This window comes from Amia ocellicauda, chromosome 10 (genome assembly GCF_036373705.1).
Source record: "Amia ocellicauda isolate fAmiCal2 chromosome 10, fAmiCal2.hap1, whole genome shotgun sequence".
NCBI lineage: Eukaryota > Metazoa > Chordata > Actinopteri > Amiiformes > Amiidae > Amia > Amia ocellicauda.
This window is the reverse complement of record NC_089859.1, coordinates 9538088-9556083: the sequence shown is the minus strand read 5'-3', so window position 1 is coordinate 9556083 and position 17996 is coordinate 9538088. Positions and strand designations below refer to the sequence as shown.

General features: G+C 35.5%; 1 protein-coding gene across 4 annotated transcripts in view; it reads left to right on the top strand.

The window, feature by feature from the left end:
* Positions 1-17665, top strand: part of dock11 (dedicator of cytokinesis 11) — an 81191-nt gene extending 63526 nt beyond the window's left edge. For 2 of the 4 annotated variants that reach the window (XM_066714926.1, XM_066714925.1), the window contains 6 exons: positions 497-643; positions 1806-2016; positions 7725-7915; positions 10399-10499; positions 11212-11350; positions 15142-17665. In XM_066714926.1, the coding sequence (XP_066571023.1) occupies positions 497-643; positions 1806-2016; positions 7725-7915; positions 10399-10499; positions 11212-11350; positions 15142-15267 (915 nt within the window). In that variant the 3' untranslated portion in view covers positions 15268-17665. Of the gene's footprint in view, positions 1-496; positions 644-1805; positions 2017-7724; positions 7916-10398; positions 10500-11211; positions 11351-14986 lie in introns of all 4 variants that reach the window. The other 2 variants (XM_066714929.1, XM_066714927.1) reach the window with 2 other exon arrangements.
* Positions 17666-17996: the final 331 nt, after the last annotated feature.

The following is a 17996-nucleotide window of genomic DNA, read 5'->3' as shown; positions in this document are numbered from 1 at the left end:
GTATAAAGTGTGCAGTTCTACAGAATAGAGACAATGTTAAGCACAGCAGTTGCATAATATTTCTTCCTTCCCCTGGGAACCAGCAAAGTTAATGTAAAGCAATATACACTACATAGTCATATATCACATTGTCCTAGAAGGCCATGGCAGTGAAGCTGTAAGTGAATAACATTTAACAGAAAAAGAAACGGGAGAAGGCACATAGCAAGGAGATATGTCTATTTTAACTCAATATACACAGGGGTATGCAAGATATTTGGCTTGTAAGGTCTCTTACAATTAGCAACTGATTAAGACCTGGAATAAACAGGGGATTTAACTTCTCGTCATAATAATCATTCCAATTAAGTAATTCAGACCTGAGGGGAATGAGAACCAAAAACATTTTGGCCCTTGAGGACTGGAACTGCCTACCCCTGCTGTAGTGTATTTCAACTGTGGGTATTTTGTGTTTTGCAAAGATGAAATACAAAGTATTTCCCTTTTGTTTTTAAAGTCTTTTTTTGAAGAGGAAGATGGGAAAGAGTATATCTACAAGGAGCCCAAGCTGACAGGACTTTCAGAGATCTCTCAGAGACTTCTGGGTCTCTATGGTGACAAGTTTGGTGCTGAAAATGTGAAGATTATACAAGACTCAAATAAGGTATTGTCTCAATGACTAACCTTCAAATCACTTAAATTAACATCCTTTAAATATATATATAATATTAGGCAGGTTTGTTTCTTTTACACAGAATCTTTATTATGCCTTGCACATTTGACTTTACTACAACACTTTCTTTAGCTCCCTGGAAATTTGCAGTGATTGGTTGCACATAAGGTCAATGAACAATGGGAAAAGATTTTATGTGGGAACGCATTTATTTTCCTTTAAATTGGGAGTAAGGTAAAGACTGTCAGTCACGTGGCATGCATCGCTGTCATGCATCAAATGATAATAAAATAAAAACATTAAAGGAGTGCCTCACAACCAGATCCATGACAGAGCTACTTTGTTCAGTAATCCATGGAAAACAAACAAGCTTATATCCCCTGGTGATTCAACTGAGCTGTTTACTAGGATTAAAGAAGTTTGTTTAATGCAGGATAAGAGTTTTGAGATAATTACTCAGGTCTAGGAGTTTATAAAACACACTGTGCTTAAGAACAGTGCCCTGTGGTTTTTCACAAATACGTAGAATGCAAAATGAGTTACACTTCATATCTTTTTAAATATCTGAAGATTTCTTATTTTAGTTTGACAAAGTTGTATTGGACGAGCTGTTTATATATGTATCTGTCAGTGTGTCCCACCCCAACCAGACAGCCTGGATCTTCTCAACTCCAGTAACAGCCTATAACTGTCCTTATCCAGACACACACACAACTCAGTGTAAACTCACTACTAAATCCATGTTACAGAGACAGTGTCCTTTTTCATAGGTTCTGTATTTTTAATATAATGGTTGTTTTCCATGGATTACTGCACAAAGTAACTCTGTCATGGTCCTGGTTGTGAGAGGCTCCTCTAATGTTTTTATTTCCTTGTATTTTGATGTACAGAGGCAGTGCATAGCACCAGATTCACAGTCTTGACTTGAAATATGTCTTGAAATTTCATTTACTGCATATACTGAGCTATGATTTTGGCAGCATTTTACTTACTTTTGTGTGGCAACATGGAGTTGTTTTTTTAAGACAGAGACAATAGTGGATAACTAAAAGAAACCTTAATATGTAGCCACATGCTATGTCTACAGCATAAAAAGCATATAATGATATCATGAAGTGTGAAGTGCTATATGGCTGTTTGTCTGTCTCAACAGGTTGATTCCAAACAGATAGATGCCAAGTATGCATACATCCAGGTTACCTTTGTCAAGCCATATTTTGATGAGAAAGAACTGTCAGACAAAAAAACTGACTTTGAGAAAAAACACAACATAAACAGGTTTGTTTTTGAGACTCCGTACACCTTGCTTGGGAAGAAGCACGGGGGAGTGGAGGAGCAGTGCAAACGGAGAACCGTTCTGACAAGTGAGTACTTGTTGCAAGTGAACAGTGATATTACTTTTAAGCACATTGCAACAACCCCATATATGTGTATTAATTATGTGTATTAAAGTGGATATGGACAAGTGCAAAATCTATTTCCTTAATCTATATTTTTGAAATAATGTAAAATATATACAAAATAACATTCATCAGTAGCAGAAATCAAAAATATAAAGAAGTGATAATAAGGGATATGTGTATGTGTGTGTGTGTGTGTGTGTATATATATATATATATATATATATATATAATCACTCACCTAAAGGATTATTAGGAACACCTGTTCAATTTCTCATGAATGCAATTATCTAACCAACCAATCACATGGCAGTTGCTTCAATGCATTTAGGGGTGTGGTCCTGGTCAAGACAATCTCTTGAACTCCAAACTGAATGTCTGAATGGGAAAGAAAGGTGATTTAAGCAATTTTGAGCGTGGCATGGTTGTTGGTGCCAGATGGGCCGGTCTGAGTATTTCACAATCTGCTCAGTTACTGGGATTTTCACGCACAACCATTTCTAGGGTTTACAAAGAATGGTGTGAAAAGGGAAAAACATCCAGTATACGGCAGTCCTGTGGGCGAAAATGCCTTGTTGATGCTAGAGGTCAGAGGAGAATGGGCCGACTGATTCAAGCTGATAGAAGAGCAACTTTGACTGAAATAACCACTCGTTACAACCGAGGTATGCAGCAAAGCATTTGTGAAGCCACAACACGTACAACCTTGAGGCGGATGGGCTACAACAGCAGAAGACCCCACCGGGTACCACTCATCTCCACTACAAATAGGAAAAAGAGGCTACAATTTGCACAAGCTCACCAAAATTGGACAGTTGAAGACTGGAAAAATGTTGCCTGGTCTGATGAGTCTCCATTTCTGTTGAGACATTCAGATGGTAGAGTCAGAATTTGGCGTAAACAGAATGAGAACATGGATCCATCATGCCTTGTTACCACTGTGCAGGCTGGTGGTGGTGGTGTAATGGTGTGGGGGATGTTTTCTTGGCACACTTCAGGCCCCTTAGTGCCAATTGGGCATCGTTTAAATGCCACGGCCTACCTGAGCATTGTTTCTGACCATGTCCATCCCTTTATGACCACCATGTACCCATCCTCTGATGGCTACTTCCAGCAGGATAATGCAGCATGTCACAAAGGTCGAATCATTTCAAATTGGTTTCTTGAACATGACAATGAGTTCACTGTACTAAACTGGCCCCCACAGTCACCAGATCTCAACCCAATAGAGCATCTTTGGGATGTGGTGGAACGGGAGCTTCGTGCCCTGGATGTGCATCCCACAAATCTCCATCAACTGCAAGATGCTATCCTATCAATATGGGCCAACATTTCTAAAGAATGCTTTCAGCACCTTGTTGAATCAATGCCACGTAGAATTAAGGCAGTTCTGAAGGCGAAAGGGGGTCAAACACAGTATTAGTATGGTGTTCCTAATAATCCTTTAGGTGAGTGTGTATATATATATATATATATATATAATATATATATATATATATATATATATATATATATATATACACACACACTATATACATATATATATATATATATATACACACTATATACATCCATCCATCCATCCATTTTTGAAAATCCATTTTCCCTGCCCACACCCTTTTTATCAGGACCGGTCTGGTATGTTTTCAAATACTGATTGGTCTGTTGTAAAATACAATATTTGTTATTTTTAAGGTTTAAATGGGAACACTATCTGTTTTCTTTTTAAAAATCGTTTGATCTATTTAATTTTACTCTCTTGGCCTCATATTCTGTCTTTAATGTTTTTCTGTTGACCTCTTGGATGGTGTGGGCAGAATTCCAGAAGCTTTCTAAAACAAGTTTCCATTTCTGGAGGCCTTGGGTCACAAAAGGCAGTTGCTGAGTGTTAGATCTCAGTATGAGAGGATATTTTCTATCTGCTGTATACATCTGTTGTTGACCACAAATACTTGTAAAAACTTGTCATTACTGAATAAAATCTTTACAAATGGCCAAGCCATTGTATTTTATTCTTCACAGTCAATCTTGCTGTGAGATTTGAATATACATATATAGCTTTATAGTAAAATGGATGCCTGTTTAAATATCATGTCTGCAGATTTTCAGAAGCAGAGTTGTGTATATTACTTGGATAAGGTATGACATTAATCTGTTGGGGAAATGATTTATTATATTTAGACAGGTGCCTATTTTTTTCCCCATAAATACTGCATTAAAATAAAACAAGGTTGTTAAGAATGTTTGAACTGCACAGAATATCATATTTCACAAAATGATTGGTGTATTGTACTATATGAAAAAGGGAACTATTTACTGTCTTTGTAACTTGTATAACAACAATCTTGAAGAGGAAAGAAAACTCCAGTGAATCAGCAGGATTACTTGAGGGCTCATTATCTATGTGTGCCATAAAAGAATAGTGTTGATGTTTTGCCATTAGCAGTTAACTTCTTAAAGAATATTACTTTGCTAACAACTGAATGAAGGAAACACGTCTGTAAACTGTGTTTTCAAGTTATTTAATGTCTTCCTCATAGAATGTTCTTAAAACATGTGGTTTTCTGTTTTAGATTCAGACTATACAGCTTTGCTAACCTAATATTCCAGCAAAAACAACCTCTTAAAAGCCTGAAATGTATTGCCAGAAAGTACACAGATGAAAAAATGTACTTGTGCCTTTCATTTTTGACAAATTGTAAAGTATAACAGTTCAATGTTATCTTTGTGTCATTTAAAGTCATTTAGTATTTAGTATTATAGTATTTCCAGAAGTACTTTTTAACATAATAGATAACATTAGTAATAGAAAATATCCAAAAGCAAAAGCACTTTATGATGCAGCAGTTTGTTTGTTTGCTAATTTGCTTTAACAAATTTAACAAAACCAAGCCCACGTGACAAAGTAGCACTTGATTTTGCTTAGTTTTACTGCTGTCCAAGTAGAGCATTAACTGAACTCCTCTCAAATTTCTAGTATCACCATTCTAAATATTTGAATTGCATTGTATTGGTTTGTTGTCTGAATCCAATGACTGTGCCTCTGCATTCTCTTAGAAACTGCTTGGCTGCATTCTTCTTTTAAGCCAACCTATTATGACAGGCACAGGCTGCATTAAGACAATAACAGTTTACTGTCCTCACCTTTCTTGTGTCAGAAAACAATATATAAGTGACTTCACCTTTAGCAAAAGATTAAGACTGTTGGTTCACTGCTTTTGTGAACATGTAATTTCCTTCTCCTGTCTGCACCAGATTTGACAATGACAATGAATCTCTGCACCCCTGGCAGTGCTCTATAATTAATCACACATAACACATTTGTGAATTAAATCCCCTCCTTTCAAGGACACAGGGAAACAGATGTGTTCACAATGGACTCTGTCCCATGCTGACCACTTACACACTATTTAAACATTTGATTCCATCAGGCTTATTTTATTTCTAAATTATAATAGCAAAGATTTTTTTTTAATTCCCTTCTTCCTGCCATTTGAACTACGTATGGAATGCTTAAAATCCATCTCAGTATTGAAGGAACAAAGTATTTGCTCAATTCTTAATTTCTAGGTAAACAAAATAACATTTTTGAAAATGTGAATGCTCATGCAACTATAGGTACTCGTACAATAGTTTAATGCAACTTTTATTACATAATTTTGCAATACAGCTGTGGCTGTTCCATGAACAAGTGCTGTGAGAATAAGGTTTTATTTTAAGTTAGATTCCTCATAACCTATTAAACAGGTAAATGCATAAGTGTATTTTTTCCTATTATAGTAATCTTATATTTTATCATTGTGGGCTATTTTTGTTTTGTTTCAGTATTTAGTAATGTTATAATAAGAAGTGTGTGTTTGCATATGTAGCTCTGAAGTTACGTGCATTGGGTATGAGTCTCATGCATTGAGGCTCCATTTCACGCCTTATTGCAAGAAAAAGCACGCATTTTGAACAAACTATGCTACGCGCATAGTTTTATTTATGTAATTTGTAAATTAATGCATACTGTATCTGTTATTTATGATTTATTATAGCTCTATTTGTTTTTGGAACAGTGTAAGTAGTGATTTCTAACAGTAACAATAACCGTGCTAACAGACAATGTTGCCACAACTTTGTAGCAATGTAATATAAGGTAATTGTGGCAATGTTGTGTTAGCAGGGAATACTACGGTGGCCCTGAAGTGCAAAACACAAATGCAGAAAGAAAAGCGTAACTGCAAAAAGAAAACACAAAAAAAAGAAAAATAATTGCAAAAAGAGAAACACATGCAAAAGGAAAAACACATATCTTAAATGGTGCCGTGGGTATCCCCTCAATTTGTGTTCTTCCTTTTGCACTTGCGTTCTGCTTTTTGTTTTTGTGTTTCTCTTTTTGCATTTGTGTTTTTCTTGCATTTGTGTTCTTCCTTTTGCATGTGTTTCTCTTTTTGCAATTACATTTTTCTTTTTGTATGCGTGTTTCTTTTTGCAATTGCATTTTTCTTTTTGAATTTGCGTCTTTCTTTTTGCATTTGTGTTTTTCACTGCAGGGCCACTGTAGAATACTCTATTTTTGGGGAGACTTGTCGCTGGTGATTAACACTTGTGCTGAAAAGTGCGTGACAAACTGAGGGGATACCCTCTGCACCATTTAAGATTTGTTTTAAAACAAATAGTGAAACATTTCAACTCCAGTGCAATCATCAATAAAGCCAGACAAAGCCAATATGTTGATGTTTTTGGCACAGAACCTCCAAACACAACATTACTGAAAGTACATGTTTCTAACACATGAAAACAACAATAACATTGAAACTGATTCATTTAAATAGTAATTTTCAAATATTTATTTTAATCTTAAAAGTGTACTTCACATGTTCATTTTTAAGGATTTGAATTCGGAAACTTTATAACACTTAAGAAAACAATTTAAATGTCAAAGCTACTCATGCATCCCCCTGCAACGGTTATATGGAACACCATGGTAAATTCTTCAATGGTATTGATATAAAAAATCTGTCACCAGCACAGCCCTAGTTAAATCATGTAAAACCAAATCACAAGGTGCCATATTTCATTCTGATGAAAGAAACCTGTATAACAAACAATAGTTTCTGAAATGCTTCTGCATAACAATATATTGCTTTCTATTTTTGTGTCTTGGTTACTTATTTTTTAAAGTTGCCTTTGACTGTGGTAACTACACAAACTCATGAATCATAGGGTTGTACTAGCTGCAGTAAAGCAAACAAACAACATTTATTGACCTGCTTTTTTATTTTATTGCTTTATTGTTGATAAAAAAAGAAAGATAATTTCAGTGTGCATATTATTCCTGCTGTGAAATGTGTGCTGCATAAGATTCAATGTTTTGCAACTCACCCAGGCAAGATCTCCATTCTGCTTTGGCTACTTTTCCCTCATACAATTTGACTTCTGTATTTACACACCCCGCTGAAACCCCCTAATTTAAATATGAGTGGTTCCAAATCTGTAATGGAAGTGCAAATGCGTGACTTAACATTTTGAGAATACTGTTCTAATGATGACTAAATACACTGTACTTTACATGTCTTTTGCATATAATTTGCATTTGGCTGAGGGGAACTTGTTTTAATTTATTATGAGTTTATGTTCACTTAAAGTTTTCACTACATTTAATCCTATACACTTCTTCGCTCTTCTAGCCACAAATACTTTCCCCTATGTGAAGAAGAGGATTGCGGTCGTGTATGAGCACCAGATTGACTTGAAACCCATCGAGGTGGCCATTGACGAGATGAAGGACCGGACAGCCGAACTGCAGAAATTATGTTCGACTGCAGAGGTGGACATGATCCAGCTACAACTCAAACTCCAGGGCTGCGTCTCAGTGCAGGTGAGTCAGCTGACCAGCTCAACACACACAATTCAGACAAGACATCTACATAACAAGCTTAAATACCCATCATAACAAGGGAAACTCTCATTGAAGAGAGCCTGGAAGTGCCCTTCAATAGACAAACATTCAACATCAAGTCTCAAAGGTTAAGTGCAAATAGTACATACAGTGATAAACATCCATCTGGGAGCAGTGTCAGTCATTTTTCCCATACGAAACACAATCATAAACAAATGGAATTGTTTCAAATGTCAGTTTTTGCCATGATGGTAAAGGCGGTTTTTCCAAAACAACAAAAGATAATTCTCAACATGCGTAAATCACTCAACTTCAAGTCTTGTCAGAAACATGTCCATAATCTCTGGAGACTGATGGGATATTAATATGCCATTATGAAAAGATCCAAAGGGTCAGTCAATAATAATGAAATAAATAAAGTGTTTACATTCCACTGTTTACTTTACAATGTAAGTATTTTGTTTCATGCTTTGAATACATATTTGGCCTGGGAGTTTAAATGAGAGAAATAGAAAGCTCAATGTAAACTGTAATTCAAACCAAAAACTTGTAAGAAGAAATATTCACGTTTTAGCCAACGTGACAACAACAGAGTTCCCTTCCACAGCAAACTGATGAATTGTAAGTTAAATACCACATTCATACACGTTAAACAAACTCAAGTGACTGGCTTGGTGCCTGGGAGCGATGTTAACATGGGGAGTATGTCCTCCATCCAATGCTTTAGCTAGGCCTTGTGCACTCTCCATTTTGAAAACAAGCAGATGGCCCATTTTGGAGGATGTCAGTATGTTTTTATTCATCTATCACGTGCAAGTTGAAAGGTTGTATAATAGTTTTGAACAATTACAGAATTCACAATGAAGCTGTAAAAATAAAAATCTGAATTCAGATTTGAAAAGGAGAGTGGATTGTAAATATACAGTTAGGAACAATTATTGCTGTGGAAAAAGCAGGCTATAGTCATGCTACAGAGAGAAATTAGACTCGCTGAAGGCAAACAGTGATTATGAAGGAGTGGTAGTTAGTTTTTCATATCAGGCTATATCTCACTTCTCTTGAGGTGAGGTCTAACTTGCTTGCTCTGAGATAAAACCTGAAGACTTTGTACTCTCTGGCCTGCCTAAAAAAAACAGTTTTCTTTCCCCAAGCATTAAGAACTTTTGCAGGAATATGCAATATACTAAGACTATTACTGTATTATCCCTAGCCGTTATAGTTAATTAGTTATTATATTCTGTCAGATAAAAAAAATTGAGGAAAGTAAAGTCATTATTATTGTGGCTGTGGTCAAACCACAAGGTATCCATGAGAATGAACTAAAAAACTAAAATATGCTTGGAAATTAATTTTAACATTTCTTAATGTTTGCTAAAACATCATTATAGTAGTACAAACCACTTAAGCTATATTCAATATTAATTGATTTAACCATACAAAATAAGAGCATTCTCAGTGAAAACTGAATGTATGTTCATATTAAACATGACAAAATTCAACAAAAGAAAAAAAAATAGGATAATAAATATTAATAAATATAAAATTATATATTTTTAGTTTAGGTTTTTCAGAGTTATATACTGTTACTACACCCTCTTAAGCATTATTTGGCAGTGTTACATGCAGCTCCTGTGCATAGAAGTTACACTGTAATCCTACAATGCATACATCGTTTGAAAGTTTATTCTCTTGGTTACCAGCGCGTTTCATTCTCAAACGCATCCGTCATCATTCAGAGCCCGGGGGGTAAACGCACAGAGTCTGCCTGAGGGTGGGGGGGTGGGGAGGTCTCATTCAGACTGTCTCAGATCACTCAGTTTCGATCACATTTTTATTTGCAAATAGGCTTGTTTTGTTCAGAAGTATATATTATTTGATGTTCTATCAAAACACAGTGAAGTTCAGATCCAATTATGTAAAATCGTACTGTAAACAGTTTTCCATCTTGACATTTTGAGCTCTTGAGCTACGGGTTTGTGTTGCTTCTACCAAAATGGTCTTGTTTTGATCAGTAGACTGTCTGGTTCCAGAATGTGTCATAATTGTCAATATTTTCTGAGATTTTGTATTCTTACTCCATTCTTACCCCCCATTTCAGAATGGTAAATGCGGGAGGCGGGTATAAAAAGCACATTTTCACATCAGAGAATGCTTCACATCGTTTGAAAGCTGAGAGTCTCACTTGGCAAACAACACAACAGTGAAGAGTACACATGGGATTAAAGAGGAGCACATGGATTTGGTGCCATTTTAAGGGACCAGAGGGGTTTGTCAGCTTAAGGGGTACATAGTGCAATGTGTAGGTACTGTGCTGTTTGAGTCAGATGCAGTCTCCCTTATGTTAAAAGTGAAGTTTAAAATAACAGTGAGTAAAGTCTACTCATCAGCCTTAAAAATAATGATTTTGTATAACTTTGTATGTGTATTGAAGTATTTCTAAAGTAGTATTTTATTCATAACAGGTAAATGCTGGACCTATGGCTTATGCAAGGGCATTTCTGGATGATACTAAATCCAGCAAGTATGCAAATAAAAAAGTAAAAGAGCTGAAGGAGATATTCAGGTAAGATACTATCTGTGAGTGACAGGCCTCGCCAAAATACTGCTGTGTATTATATCATTTGTAAGGAATGAGGAATTTTGCGGTATTCAACAATATATTTTGTAGGGGTTAGAATATCAGTAATAGGATCTCTGACTAGTGGGATTCAATCACAACCTAAGAAATCAGCCTCTCTTTCACTGTTACAGTCTGCTTAGTAATTGTTTCTTACTTGATGGGAAAAATTTAAAATTGCAACATCTACTTCCTGCCAAAATAGTGTAGCAGTGAATCAGTCCCATTTGGGAAATCTTCCTTGTTCAAAAGATAAACATGCAATTGATTTAGAAACATTTGTAAAACTTTAATTAAACCAAAACACATGTATTTCACTTTAACCAAAACATATGTTTTGCTAGTTTTGTCATTTAAGTAACTGATAATCACATAAAGCAAAATGAGAACAGCTTTTGGAGATTTGCTGTGGATTTGTATGCAGTGTCATACATGTACAGTAGGCTGTCTGGAGATTATATTAATGATGAGGAGGATTGTAAATATTGTATGTAAGATTGCATGTCTCATTGAATACTACAACTAGTATTAACTCGAACCATTGCAATTTTTACTGTGAACATAGAACACAGAAGTGAACATATTTGTTAATAAAGAAAATCACGGAGTAATATCTGATTTTTGTTTTCTAATCTTAAGCTTGTCTTATTTTTTGTAGGAAATTTGTTCAAGCCTGCAGCATTGCCCTTGACTTCAATGAGCGATTGATCAAAGAGGACCAGTTTGAGTACCATGAAGGACTGAAATCCAACTTCAAAGATATGGTCAAGGAGCTGTCAGATATCATCCATGAGCAGGTTAGATACAGTAAAAACAAATAAACAATAATACATTAATTAATTAATAATATATGAATATATAAATATTTCAGTAACCATTTGTCATATTAACAATTACCACACAAGAAATTACAATCAAGTAAAGTAAAGGTTACAGGAACTAGTTTTTCTACAGGGCTATTTATATCTATTTTGCACATCTTTTTCTAAAGGTCTCTTGATTACCAACATCTCAGTTTTTCAGATTAGATTTGAACTTTAAATTGTATTTATTTATTTTTATGTATTTATTTAACCTTTATTTTACCAGACAAGTTAATTAAGAACAAATTCAATAATGGTCTGGCAGGAGGCAAAAAGTGTCTCCTGTAGGGAATGGGTATTGGGATTAAATAAAAAAGACAAACAAAACAGTACACAACAAGAAACATTAACCAATCACATAGAAAGATACCATGAAACTACACGTAAAAACATGGACCTAGCAGCAGACCATAAAACACAAACACGTGTACTACATTATAGGCAGAGACAACAACAATAACACAGCCAAACTACAGTAATCTGGCACATCAAATGAAGCAATCGCAAGTATCAGTACACGTGTGTGTGATTGTGTCTTTAAAAGTAGCAATGGTAACTAAAGTAGATCATTTTATTTTTGGTAGTTGATTCCAATTGCTAGGTGCGGCAAACTGAAAGGAAGAGCAACCCAAAGATCTGTTTGCTTTAGGGATTTGTAACTGGATATGACTGGGTATGAACGGGTGCTAAAAATGGAGGATGAAGGGTGCAAAAGACATCACAGATAGGGAGGAGTAAGGCCTAAGAGGGTTTTGTAAATTAGCTTAAACCAATGGATTTTGCGTCGGGTTTATAGTAGGTGCCAATTTATGGAGGTGACCGGTTTATGGAGCGCAGCGATGTGTCCTGTGTAAATCCTGGTGCTCAGTTTTGAAATCATTCTGCAATAGTTTTGAAAAATGGAGAAGATCTCTACAAGCCACAATAAAATATGAATATGTACCTCTCATCCAGGTATTTTTCTTTTTAAATTGAGGTTAAAATGGGACATGAACAGCGAAAATGTCACTTTCCACTGAATGTAATATTGTAATATTATATACAACATGTACATTTGTTTATATGTGCTATGTTCTAATATACATAACCTTTATCTAAATGGCATTTAAGTGATTCATAGAGATAGTATATTCAGATTATATGAAACTGAAGTTGCTCATTGTTTCCCAGTCAGTTGGAGAAACATCTGGGAGTGTTTATTCTTCCAGAAAGTATAATTTTCTGGTAGATTTCCAAAATATATTCCAATAAACTTTCACAGAGAACTGCATTGTGATGCTTCACGGCAGTAGATCAGCCGGCTCTTGTTTTGCCAAGTCTACAGTCACTGTCATCACAAAGTTTACCTCTTTACTTGGGAGCCAAGGTCTGGCAAAACTCAGTTGCTTTCAATCTTGTGTTTTCTCCTTTTTCAGCAGAACCTTACCCCCACAGAGCTCAGGGTCTGCTTCCTTTCTTCAGCTCAAATTTGAATGGTGTTGCTGTACTTTGCATTTCATATCTTTGTTTCAGTTTGTTTCTGTGTTAACCTTTTTTAAAGTGTGGCAAATCTCTGTGTAAGCCATTTTTCACTACTGGAATTTTGTTTCAGTTTCAATATTTGTATCACTTGTATCATCCATTTTGTTTCAGTTTTGTGTGACAGGAATCTCAGCAAATTATTTTAAAAAATAATCTCATAATTATTTTCTTGTCACTTCCAATTGGAGCATGTTAATGGACCATGTAAGAAAAGCAGTAAAAGCAGTAGAAGTTGTTCTGTTGGACCTGCATGCTACAATGGGAGTTTTTATCTAATTCTTCAAATGGCAATGAGTCGATAATTAGTCATTTACACTAATATTTGCTTACAATCTGTTAAGATTTAGCACTCATTTCAGTGGTCTCCATTAATCACCCAAATGTGCATCAATAGAAACCAGCAACAAAGAGTAATTTTGCCCATTCTGTTTTCAATGTCAGGGAAGATTCTTGGGGTTGGAGTATCTGTAGTGTGAAATACACAGATATCTTATCGTCCCTCATATTATTACCTAATAGAGCTAAACAGATCTATTAAATATAGTGGAAAGAAACCACATATTTGGATTATATGCAGCTACTCTGTGTGAGTTATAGATGTTGTGTTTTTTGCAGTGCAAAATCAATTATACTTTATGGTTTCATAAAAAGATTTTAATTCAAAATTTCACACATTTCTTGGAATTCTCTTCATCACATCACTCTGTTTCTTCTGTTATCTTCCATTTAGTTTTTTTTTTTAATAGGGAAGATATTATCAGGACCATGTGTGTTTAGTTTCTTTTAGTCTTTAATTTATTGTTCTCCTTGTGCCATTCTGCATGGTTACAATCAAGGATTGAGGTTTAATTTGACTTCTTTTCACAATAGAAACATTAACAAGGTTGTACAGTGCCTTGCGTAAGTATTCAACCCCTTGGCAATTTTCCTATTTTGTTGCATTACAACTTGTAATTTAAATTGATTTTTATTTGGATTTCATGTAATGGACATACACAAAATAGTCTAAATTGGTGAAGTGAAATGAAAAAAATAGAGAAAACCATCCCACGGTGGTGGCAGCATCATGCTGTGGGGATGTTTTTCATCAGCAGGGACTGGGAAACTGGTCAGAATTGAAGGAATGATGGATGGCACTAAATACAGGGAAATTCTTGAGGGAAACCTGTTTCAATCTTCCAGCAGGACAATGACCCTGAGCAAACTGCTAAAGCAACACTCGAGTGGTTTAAGGGGAAACATTTAAATGTCTTGGAATGGCCTAGTCAAAGCCCAGACCTCAATCCAATTGAGAATCTGTGTTAAGACCTGAAGATTGCTGTATACCAGTATAACCCCTCCAACTTGAAGGAGCTGGAGCAGTTTTGCCTTTGAAGAATGGGCAAAAATCCCAGTGGCTAGATTTGCCAAGCTTATAGAGACATACCCCAAGAGACTTATAGCTGTATTTGCTGCAAAAGGTGGCTCTACAAAGTATTGACTTTGGGGGGGTGAATAGATATGCACGCTCAAGTTTTCAGTTTTTTTGTCTTATTTCTTGTTTGTTTCACAATAAAAAATATTTTGCATCTTCAAAGTGGTTGTGTAAATCAAATGATACAAACCCCCCAAAAATCTGTTATAATTCAAGGTTGTAAGGCAACAAAATAGGAAAAATGCCAAGGGGGTGAATACTTTTGCAAGGCACTGTATAACTCTAGCTACCAAAACAAGTAACTGGCAGATACTTTAGACTGCAGTATGCTCTGGCTAGCTGAGACATGCACGTGTTGTCATAAAATATGTAATATGTAGCCTCTTCCCATTCCTACAAATGCTGATATTTCATATGCACTTCCCATAAATGCTTTGCTGAGATGGTTGCACTAAGAATGTAACTGTTTTTAATTTGAGCCCAAAAAGAACAATGGGAATTCAGGGAATCCGAAGTTAGGTTCAGTTAATTAAAGAAAGATCAAATACAGATTTTGTAGTGCTGAATGCTTCGGAATTTGTTATTGACCTCTTTTTCTATTTTTCTCCTCTAAAACATGCTGCCTTGTTCCACAGCTATAAGGAAAACTGGGTAATATGTATGAACAACCTATTAATTGAACTAAAAGTAAAATGTGTATTATTTGGCATTATTGCTTTTTACTTTCATTGTTTTAATTTTTAATATTTTAAGTTTGTTTTTAAAATGTTCACTTATGATTTCCTTTCAGATTTTCCAGGAGGATATGATGCGTTCCCTGCTCCAGAATTCCATGCATGTTTTCCGAGCGATCAGTGGCACTTCAGCAGACCTGGGATATGGATCACCATGCCACTCCTTCCAAACAACCTTGTAACTCGTGTATTTAGGAGGAGCAAATCAGGAACCAACTTTCATTCTGTCATGAAAAACAAATACATGGTCAGTTTGGCTTAAATGTGTTCCCAAGGTTTGAAAAAGATAAATAGAGCTGTACAGACAGAGGCTGTATATGCCTACAGTCAAATCAACCGTAGAAAGGATTTGGAAACGTAGAGCAATTACATCTTTCACTGTAAGCAATCTTAAAGGGGTACTGAGGAATTCAGCCAAGACTTTGTTTATTTCTGTGCCTGACAGCTTGTTTTCCATGTGCCAGAAACTGGCTGCTTCTGTGGCATTATGGGTGTGTTCATAAATTCAATCTGACACCCTGAAGAGCAGCCGAGACATTTCACCACCGCACCCAGGAGTATGGATTGTCTCTTTCATTTCCGAATGAGCTAAAACAGTTTGTGTCTTAATCTATGGTTTGTTACTGTTACTGGACAGATATACAGATAATTCTATACTGCAAATACATGGCTTAAATGTTCAATATTCATAACAAATTGATCAGTTTACTCTCTGTGTTCAAATAACCTTTTAGGGGTGTTTTTCCATGCTGAATGAGGTATGCAAATGTATTTATTAATATATGTAGTTTACAATTTTACATAACGTATTAAAGGGGATGGATTGTTTGTTAAATTTGAATCTTCGTAACCACATCCGCCATTGTGAGCTGTTCTGTTTTCTGCTGTGTTGAAACTGAATGCTCTGGGGAATCCGACGTTGGAGAGGCTAGAGTATGCTCTGAGTGAGTTTTAAACAATGCCAAAGAGCGCTTGGACCCACGGAGGGTCTTGAAACAGCTCAGAGCGCACGGTGACATCCTTTGTGTGTGGTTATACATACAGCCTATGTCCCTGACACTGGCGAGCATTAATTTTGATATCAAACCCCTTCCTCCATCAACAATAAATAATTTATTTGGTGCCACAGGTGTCCACAAATATGTATTTTAAAGACAACAGCTAGTGGCGTAAAGCTGAGTCTTGCATGAAGTTACTTTTATTTTGAGGACAATGATATATATTACAATAAATACATGGACAGCAGACAGGTAGACCACACACTAAACATCACTAAAGGAGGGGGTTTGTACAACTTTCAAGACGTAATTTGCTTTGAAGTGAAATAATGGATTACTAATAATTAATAAAAGGGGCTTAAACATTTTTTTTAAACCACATTCACTTCCCTTAAGCTCCTGTTAGAAAAATAAAAATAACGTCTGGTCAAAAAAGATTTTAAGTCTACCACAGAATCACCCACAATAACGAAATTCAAAATAATTGTCGTTTTTTTTTATAAAATAATTGTAAAAAATTATGAAAAAGTTAGAGATTTTCTGAATCGGACAATGACTGCAGTGTAAGGGTCTTGTCTGACAGCATTTGAATTGACAGCATTCCACCTTGTTCTTACATAGCACTGTTTATCATACATAGCGCAAACTCCAGCAGATAATAGAAAAAGCCAGATTCCTCTAAAAGAACGATTTAATGAGCATGTTATAACTCATCAGAGATCATATAGCAGAGCCTAGTTTTGAGACTCTAGGTGCACGACGACTGAACTGTGAAACTACAGGTCAAAGAAAAACTTGTTCCTTTATCTGATTGCTCAAACATTATACTCATAAAAGTGTCACTGTGATGATTTTTATTTCTTCAAGTAACAAGTAAAATTAAAGACTAAGTCAATTAGGCCCAAATGTCTATTTTTTGTAGCAATTAAGCTTGACTTGCAAAGGAACTGTAATCACCATGGGCAAATGTGTTCTTTAAGTGCTCTTCAATACAACAATCCCAGGGCTCTGTCTTCCTCTTAGATGTAAACTCAGTTACTTGTTGTATAGAAAGGCCTCTGTACAACGAACTGTGGCATTGAACACTGAATGCTACTGTCTCTTGCACTAAGTAGTGTATCTGTTTTAAAAAGGTATGCAATCGGAACTAAGTAGAACTATTGGAAATCTGTCTGTTTTTACTGTATATAACTTATATGATTTCCTACTGGTGCTACCTTCTGCTCTCATCACTTTGGCCCAGGTGTAATGAATTCTCACAGTTATCTGCTGTTATACAGTAATAATTCTATTTAAGAGTACTGCACTGAAAAAGAGCAGATTTATACGATATAAAATAATATAAAAAAGTAAGTTGTAAAGAGCAAAAAAGATTATCTGTATAATATATCGTAAATGAATATTAATTATGTCTTTCTGCTGCCACATATTGACCTGATTGAAGCAAGTATGTTCATTTCCGATTCCCGTAGGTGTATTTGTTTTAAATACACATAATGTGCTTGTTATTGTTAATGTTTTGTTGAAGTATGCATTTTTTTTACCATTTGTTTCAAAATAAAGTGCATTTTTAGAAATTAAATGTTATTTCATGTGTTTGAACTATTACCTTATTTCTCATATTTAGTTTTTACTGTTACACTTGATTAAATACTGTATAACCACAGAAAACATGGGTAGCGCTTAAGGGTGTTTTAGTGATGCCATGTAACAACACCGTGCATGCTAGTGATCTTTTTCTTGACATGTATTCAGTCACATCAGTGGATCATATACTTCTCTGGTAGGAAAGAAAACAACACCTGCAGACCAGCCATAGCACATAAACAAGTGAATAATTTTAAGACCAGAGTCGAGATGTCTCTGTATTCCCCCTGGTTGGAGCACTTATCTCTCCCATGTTATCGCCCCAG